Source organism: Cryptotermes secundus, unplaced genomic scaffold (genome assembly GCF_002891405.2).
Source record: "Cryptotermes secundus unplaced genomic scaffold, Csec_1.0 scaffold565, whole genome shotgun sequence".
NCBI classification, from domain to species: domain Eukaryota; kingdom Metazoa; phylum Arthropoda; class Insecta; order Blattodea; family Kalotermitidae; genus Cryptotermes; species Cryptotermes secundus.
In genome coordinates this window covers 1,772,720-1,781,674 of record NW_019731581.1, presented here as the reverse complement: position 1 = coordinate 1,781,674, position 8,955 = coordinate 1,772,720, and the positions used below count along the sequence as shown (strand labels likewise).

The 8,955-nt window shown below is 38.6% G+C and overlaps 1 protein-coding gene across 1 annotated transcript in view; it reads right to left on the bottom strand.

Moving 5' to 3' along the window:
• Positions 1–1,354: 1,354 nt before the first annotated feature.
• The window catches only part of LOC111867221 (ras and EF-hand domain-containing protein homolog), a 23,546-nt gene continuing 15,945 nt past the window's right edge, over positions 1,355–8,955 (bottom strand). The window contains exons 3-6 of the mRNA XM_023856868.2: positions 8,101–8,287; positions 7,695–7,888; positions 2,971–3,039; positions 1,355–2,214 (exon numbers count right to left, since the gene is read on the bottom strand). Of these exons, the coding sequence (XP_023712636.1) occupies positions 1,989–2,214; positions 2,971–3,039; positions 7,695–7,888; positions 8,101–8,287 (676 nt within the window). The 3' untranslated portion in view covers positions 1,355–1,988. The remainder of the gene's footprint in view (positions 2,215–2,970; positions 3,040–7,694; positions 7,889–8,100; positions 8,288–8,955) is intronic.

Below are 8,955 nucleotides of genomic sequence, written 5' to 3'. Positions count from 1 at the left end.
AACTTCTTCAGATGTAATTTCTGCTTCTGGAGATCACTGGAATATCCACTGTTTCCATGAGATTTGTCAGTGGTTTTGTGATGACCATAAATCTAGCTGTGAACCTCCAGCAGTAAATGGTCAAACCAAGTTTGTCTTTCAGTGGTGAAAACTCCCATACAGCCTTCAGCTTCTTTGGGTCAGTGGTCACCCTTTTCAGTTATTTAGTATGTCCCAGGTCCTACCCTTTCCGGAGTAGCTGGAACTTCTCAAAATTTCGGTTTGAGATGAAGCCTTTGGATATTCGGGAGCATTTTCTGTCAGTTATCAAGCTGCTTCTGGAACGTACAATCAACAATGATCAAATGATGAAGAAATGCCAGGCAAGCTTCATAACAAATGTCCCACAGGATGGATTCTATCAGGCATTTGAATACTTTTGGAGCATTGCAAAGGCCAAAGAACTCAAATGTGAACTGCCACATCCACTGCCTGCTATAGACCGTTTTGTCTTCTCCTCTCTGTGGTGCAAGGCAACCTGCCAGGAACAACTCTTCAAATCCAGGGTTCAGTATGACTCTCATGCAGCAATCATATTCAGGGTGTTGTCAGACCTTGATATTGGGAAGCAGTCATTGGTAGTCAGCATAGAACTGAAGGACTCTGTTCTTCTTCCTGATGAGTAGGGTGGTTGAAGACCAAGGGCTGTCTGACTCCTTGATTACCCTCATCTTTTCATGCTCTTCAGCATCTTCTCTACCATGTCTGTTATCGATACTTAAAAACCATTCTGGCTTGCCTTTAGGACAGTTATTTCGCATTTTTATTCTTCTTGGCAAGCTCGTACGTCTTCTATGAGTTGATTCTCAAAAGTGCTTCTTACATTTTTTAATTCTTCTACCAGTTTGTCTTGGCTGACACTTGTGTTCTTTTCATGATCTTGTGGATAAGCCATCAATATGTCTTGAACAGCACTCAACTTATTTAACTGCTCCAAAATTTCTTGTAATGATGAATCCATCTCTTATGACTTCTGACACCCCTTATAATGTTTACTGTAAAGTAAGTAAAGTAAAGTAAAGGTATCCCTGTAACAGGCCGTGGAGGCCCATAGGGTTGTGAGATGTTGAGGTTCCTACATTTTCATAGATGGTGATAAGGCTGTCAGCCTTACACATCAGCCACCCTTTACCCCCAAGAACATTGCAAGAATATTCCTGGTACTCATTTCTGTTAGAGGCTGAGTCGATCCCAGAGCCATACGGCTGGAAGGATTAGGTAAATTTAAAAAATCCAGTGACCTCATTGGGATTCAATACCGTGACCTTCCCAGCTTGTAACATAGTGCCTCAACCAACTATGCTATCACATCCCCCAATGTTGACTATTAAGGGAAAGTTAGTATGTCACAGTCTGTAGACACTTAAGATCTTGCTGTCAGCTTACCTCTGCCCATTATAATTCTTCTGCTCCATCACTGCTCTGTCCTTTCCTTGCATCTTGAAACGAAACTCGCTTGTGATTCATGAGATGCACGATTACACATCTACTCCAACATGTGTCTGTGCTAGGTACCCGCATTCACAAAGACCAAACTCCAGACGGTCTCACTTCAGGTCGGCAACCACTGTTTTACGTACATAATATTCCCAGATGAATCCTGCGCTTCTAAGCTCTCACCAGTTCTTGAAGTGTTGTGAAAAAAGGGAGGTGTGAAACCTTCAGTGAATGGTGGGTGCACAAAAGCTGGCTCGTGAGCCCCAGCCCCACCAAGTCATCAGATAACACAAGAATATGTGAGTACTCAATGTCAAAACATTCATACAAACATAAAATCTGCACTTACTGCACACAGGAAGTACAATGCTATTCAGTATGAACGCAGTGCAACACTGACTCTTCTATATCCAACACACACATTACTCACTTCTGCTGTCATCTGTATGGATGTTCAATTGATTCACTATTTAGTCATTAAATTATCAAATCAGATACAAATTTAAATTATGCTAAAGTAATTCTTTTAATGGTAATTCCAGTACACCAGAAGGACTCCTGAATTTCTGAAGTGCATACCTCTTGCATTTCCTGCTCTCTGATAGAGCAACAGGTGACCCTGTTGAACTGGCACGGCTGCAGCAGTAAGGGGAAGTTGGTCGAGGGGATCTGAGACCTGATATATCCATAACAGTAAGTAAACTGTCATTGGTATCCTGTAGTTTGGTGTTGGCTTCACTAATAAAATAATGAAGAAAAAATGAACATATTATATATTTTCTTACAGTTTCTCATACATTTTGAACAGATAAAATTCAGACTACGAGTACATACGATGTGAGTCATACAATACAGGGAATTGACAGAACACAGTGTTCTAAACCTTTATCAACAGAATTATAAAGAGATAAAACTGTTTTATTGGGCACCAAATTTCATTACTATGTTCACAAAGCACATACCCATAGAATTTAAAGTACTTAATACATCTTGTTGAAATAGAATGCTTTCATATAGATAAACAGTGCTACATACAGAATATCAGAAACATGGCTTTAGATGAGGTCCACATGTGTCATACAGAACAACAAAAATAAGTTATGCTACAAATACCTGCAGCAAATTATCTTTGTTTGCCGGTATAGTAAATAAGAAGATTCTGTATTATGAACTATATATTAAACTTACCTGTCCAGTTCTGATTTACTGTATGAATCGTTATAATCAGTGCATAAATAAGAGAATGGAAGAAAAGTTTGTCACCTTACAGCAGCAGCATTACAGTGACATTAAATTCTCTTAAACTGTAAACTGAAAAGGATCTCCTTGATAATTAATATGTTGTGACAGAACCCACAGTCATAATTTAATTGAATGATATATTACTCTACAAACTAATATTTTAGTGTTCTTTATAAAGCTGAATTCAATATTTGAGAAAAATCTAAGCTGGAGAATTATTTGAAGTTTGACGCATGTGATAATTACACTTACTGCAGTAACTGAAGCTGACGGTGGACATGGTCATTCTGATGCATGTAAGCCATCACTGTTTCTTGTTGGCTTGAAACAGAATATCACACAAAATATCAACTGTAATCTAATAAAAACATATTTGCTAAATGCAGCCAATGAGATACCTGCAGCTGTGATTGAAAGAATTCTGATAATTGTGAGTGAAGTGCCACTACAATCAACAGGACATCTCAGAATGAATGTGAAGACTATAAAAATTTAAGAATCTTAAAATCCTGTCTCACAGGGGACTACAAACTCTGCTATAATATATTGTAACTAATCTGCTCAAACCACTGGTAGGCAACAGCTTGATAAACACCCCGCAATATGTGCACACAATAGGATGAATGTTTCTAGCTCATTGCTAGGCAGCAGTCAGTGCGCCAATGAACCACCTAGATAGCAGTCACATGATTTTTTCTGTGTGGTCCATGCCAAGGAGTTATCTTGAAAACATTCGACTCTACAAGGCAGCTGAGAAAAAGAAACCAGAGAGTTGAAGTCAGCTACAGGAAGTCCACAGTTAAAGAAAAATTATATAAGTTGGCCTGTGAAGACTTAACGGATGATTTTAAGACTTTATGTGACCTGTTGTACAGTGATAGTGGAAGTGTGTGATTAAGTGAACCTTTTATAGTTCCTGTGTAAAATCCGATAACAGGAAATGGATAGTGAAAACACTGTCAAGTCCCAACCATGACTGAGATCTGTTACCTAGCAACGACTAGTGCAAGCAGATATAGAAGACTTTATTTATGTGTTATAATTACTGTAATCTTGAGAGTATAAGAACTAATTGTAGTTACAACTTGAGAATATCCAATAAATCGATGCCAATCCAGACTCGTGTCTGTAGTCACTTCTACATGTGACAATATGCAGCTGAAGTGATATATTTCAAATATAATGGCCTTGACCTGTCTGAACAAATATGTGAAAAGAATAGAAACCATATATTAAAAAATCATGTTGTGGTAGTCTCATTTTTAGGGCTACGAAAGATCAGGATTCCTTCCACAAAATACAACAGCTGAGCTATTTGTGTCCTATGATTCAAATGCAGACAAAATTGTAGACACTATAGATCATGTGTTTTTGTGATGTGATGCCGTCCATTTCAACAGACAGGTAAAAACATCTTGGAGGAATCAAGTTGCCTCCTTCTGCAGATACCTCTGAGCCACTGATATCTCTCTACAAAACTACATAATGTCACATCCCAGAAAACCATAGCCTTAATATTTATAATCATGAAAACCAAACATATCACATTAATAAATCAATCATCATGACAGTTAATGCAAATATCATCCAGTGGAGATCATCTATATGCCGAAAATTTTTAACTTTTTTCATAAAATATACCAACATTATGCCAATACAAATTTCTGCAATGGAAGCAAAACTAGTGGCATTTTACTGTGGGATACTGAACTTTCTATCATAATATACCTTTGAAATTTACAGGGTGTCCCACGAGGAATGTGCCAGACTTCAGGAGGGTGTTCCTTATGTTAAACTATGCCGATAAAACCCAAAACACCTATGTCCAAAGTTGATCGGTTACAGAGATAATGGCCCGAGAAAAGTGTGGTCTTCTGGCGGGTCCACACACTGTACCTGTCAGCTGACAAGTCTTATCTATGGTTGTCCTTGAGTGTGGTGATGGCAGCTCACGTTAGCCCCATACACTCACATACCAGAACACGCAGTCAGCAATGTTATGTCAGCGCTTCCCATTCATGTGTCATGTATAGTGCTTGGAACTCTTAACGACAACTTTGACATGGCATGCGAGTTTTTTGTAGTTCAATTTAAGGGCTTCATGTCACTCACAAGTTAGTTTGGTGTTACGTACATTATTAACATTACAGAAACCATATACTCCTGCCAGTTTTAATATGTATTTGGTAATCAACAAGTGTGTAACACCTGTCAAAGTTTCACACTTCTCTGGCCATTATCTCCGTAACCGTTCAACTTTGGACATAGGTGTTTTGGGTTATATCGGCATACTTTAACATAAGGAACACCCTCCCCAAGTCTGGCACATTCCTCCTGGGACATCCTGTATGTGGCTTTAGCATTATATTATGTAACTTCACTCCAAAAATGTATGTAGTGACACTTTTACAAATGGTATGCTAGTAGGATAAATTGTCAGAACTTTCGAAGTTTAAACCTTTGGAATCCTAAAATACACTTCAGTAATGGTCATTATTGACTTATACTAGTCTAAAATAAAATGACAATTACTTGTGTGTGGGGGGGGGAGGGGGGTTTACTATGACTAGAATTAGACTTCTAATATTAGAGAAGTTGGAATTCAAAATTTGTTAACCTTTATCGGACGGGCCATTTAATTTCCGGTAGGGGCAGCTGGATGGAGTTTATTTAAATGCCCGCCCTTCTAGGGCAATGAAATTGTAAGCATGTTTCTAAAATGGTGTGATTTCTACATTTTTTATGATAAAAGAACGAAATGAACGCTCCTTTAATGTAGAAAAAATATAGAATCAGATATTCTAATTTACAGATTCCCCCCCCCAAAAAATTCCCGAAATTCATACATTTTCTTCACCATGCGTTCTAGCAGTGTAATACATTTTCTGCACCATGGGTTTTAGCAGTGTAAGTCCTTGTGGCGACTTCACATTCAATGATGTCTCTTGTTGACGCTTATTTATCATATGGGACATTTCGGTATGCACAACTGTATGCGTCTGTAATCACTCGCTGTGTAATGTTTTAGAAAGATACGGGAGTTAATTCTCAGAATATGGTGTTGCCAGATCGGTCATTCGTTCATTCATTGCATTCAAACCATTGTGTTTGTAACGATTTTGAAACATCGCAATATAAGTTTAGCCACCCATGACATCATGAATTAGATATTTGGTTCAGCCAAGTCGTGAATGAGATTTTTGTATGTGTGGGATGGAGGTTAAGATTTATAGCTTCTTATCGTGGTCTAAGCACAGAGATTCACTGCTAGAGAGCCGTATACACGTCGTCGTATGGAAAATTGCTGAAATTGAGAAACAGCTATTCAACCGATTCTGAATGTGGCCAGGACAGTTGGGAGTTCTGATGCTGAAATTGAGAAACAGCTGTTCAATGACACAGATTCGGACTGCTATTGAACCGATTCTGAAACGGCCAGGAGGAAAGTTGGAGTTCTGAATTCCGCGGACAAAGGGTCATCACCTTCGTCGGCAACTTGGGGACTGCCAGACCAGTGTGGCTGGAGGGGTGTTAATAATTATTCCGGTGTAGCTGCGGGGATAAATATCACTGCAGCTCGACATCACTGGCCTGCTTCCTCTAAATCGCAACTGAGGTGTCGTGTGTGCTTTTCGCGTGGGAAGCGGTCTAGCGTTCGTACGAAGTGCGTGAGCTGCGGCGTCGGACTCTGCATTTCGGAAGGTTTTCGGCAGTACCATACGAAGGCCACATTACCATAAATGACGCAGGAGGGAAGGCTGTTTACTCATGAAGATGGTGAACATATATCATGTAAGTAGAGCAAAAATTTAATTTTATATTTAATTTAAAAAAAAATCTTTACACGCGTGCAATGCGCGAAATCATATGAGGTCGTTCGGCCATATGACGTCGGTAGATTACATTAGATCACGCAGGAGGGAAGGCTGTCACCTTATAAAGCTTGTGACCAAAAATTACGTAAATAGAACAACAATTTATATTTTAAATTTAATTTAAAAAATCTTTACACGCGTGGAATGTGCGACATCATATGATGTCGTTCTTCAATTTGTCCTTACTTTTAATGTCATATGACGTCGCTAGATTACATTAGATCATGCAGGAAGGAAGGCTGTCTCCTTATAAAGGTGGTGACCAAAAATCATGTAATAGAACAACAATTTATATTTTTTATATAGTATTAAAAAAAACCTTACACGCGTGGAATCCGCGACATCATATGATGACGTTCGGCCAGCTGCCCTAACTTTTAACGACATCATATGATGACGTTCGTCCGATAAAGGTTAACAGAGTTGGACCACAGTGGTCTGACCATGTCAAAGGAATGGATATGAAAAGGTAACTGGAAGCTGGTTGAGCCAACTACTGAAGACCTCACGAAGAGACGCAAGGGTGGGCAAGAAACTGGAAAGATATGAGACAGGAGATGTTTTAGCCGTTCTGTATAGGCTTCAGACCACCTCTGTGGTCTAGTGGTCAGCGTTCCTGGCTACAGATCCAGAGGTCCAGGCTTGATTCCTGGCGCTACCAGATTTTTTCTGAGAAGTAGTAGGTCTCGAACGGGGTTCACTCAGCCTCGTAATTATAATTGAGGAGCTATTTCAAGGAAATAGCGGCTCCAGTCTAGAAAACCGAAATTAACAGCCATGGGGATTCGTTGTGCTGACCACGCGACACCCTCTATCCACAAAAAGTTGGCACTAAACTTCACCAACAAGTGGCGGTCACTTGGTCGGTAAAGGAGGGAAGAATTTGAATTAATTAATAACAATTATACTTAATTCTTAGGGTTTTTAAGTAACAATAAAAAAACAAGAAATAATTGTCATTTTTAAAACATTATCAGGGCTTGCATGATGCAATCTGTGTCTGGCATATATTCTTCAGCACCTAAATCAGGCAATATTACTCCATTAATTATGCATTACTTTGCTTATCGCTCCTACTGAGTATAGCTGAAACTTAAATACCAGTTGAGCTCGTGACACTTTTCTTCATATTCAGCTCGAAGTTGTGCCATTTCAGAATGAAGTAGAGCTAGATTTGTCTTTGTGTCAGCCAACATATTTCTCAGTTCTCGATTCTCAGAGGCTACATCATGTCCGCTATCAAGTGATGGTGAACTGTGCTTTTCATTTCGCCCTCGGCTTAAAACAGCATTCAGCTAGAGAGAACAGATATTTATTCTTACTCATTTATGTCTATGAAAGTATATCAATTAATGAATTATATATTGATGGTTCTTTATATTTTCCACCTCAAAAACAATTAACTCATTTTTTATCTTATTTTCTCTATTTACTTAACATTGTCTATGTTAGTAATAATATATTCCATTTTTTAAATTGTTCTATTTTTATCCTGTAATGACTTTACCTTTTGAAAGAGTCTTAGATGCGCTTGTAATTCTGTTGTTTCAGCTTCCATTTTTTCCTCTATGTTACGTTTCTCTAATTCAAATTTGGCTCTAGCTTCTTCACGAGCCTGTGCTTCGATGTGCGCTACTTGTGCATCAAGTTCTTCTTCCAGATTTCGTAGATGTGTTAAATGATTTTCCTTTTCACTAGACAGAAATAGTTATGAGTAAATTACTTCATTGCATGCTGTGTGTCATAAGCCATGGTTCAAAATTATTAGATCAAAGAAAGCAGGCCAAATTGCAATGGTTATAGGATCCAAGCGAGTTAAATGGGGATAATCTGAACAATATAAGACGTGAAACCAGCAGGCATTTCAGGAACAAAAGAGGGAATATCTGAAAGACAAAATTGATGAACTTGAAATGACCAGTAAAAACAAGAATATTAGAGACCTGTATAGAGGAATAAATGACTTTAAGAGGGGTTACCAGCCTAGCAGTAACTTAGTGAAGGATGAGAATGGTGATCTGCTTGCAGATTCCCACAACATTTTGAATAGGTGGAGGAACTACTTCTCTCAGTTACTGAATGTACATAGGGTCAGTGATGTTAGGCAGACAGAAATTGATACAGCTGAGCCCTTAATACCTGATCCTGGCCCTTTTGAGGTTGAAAGTGCTATTGCAAAATTGAAACGGTATAAATCATCAGGTAGTGATCAAATTCTGGCAGAACTTATTCAAGCAGGAGGCGAAATATTACGTTCTAAGATCCACAATCTAATTACTTCAATTTGGCATAAGAAAAAATTGCCTGATCAGTGGAAGGAGTCTATTATTGTACCAGTTCACAAGAAGGGTGATAAAACTGA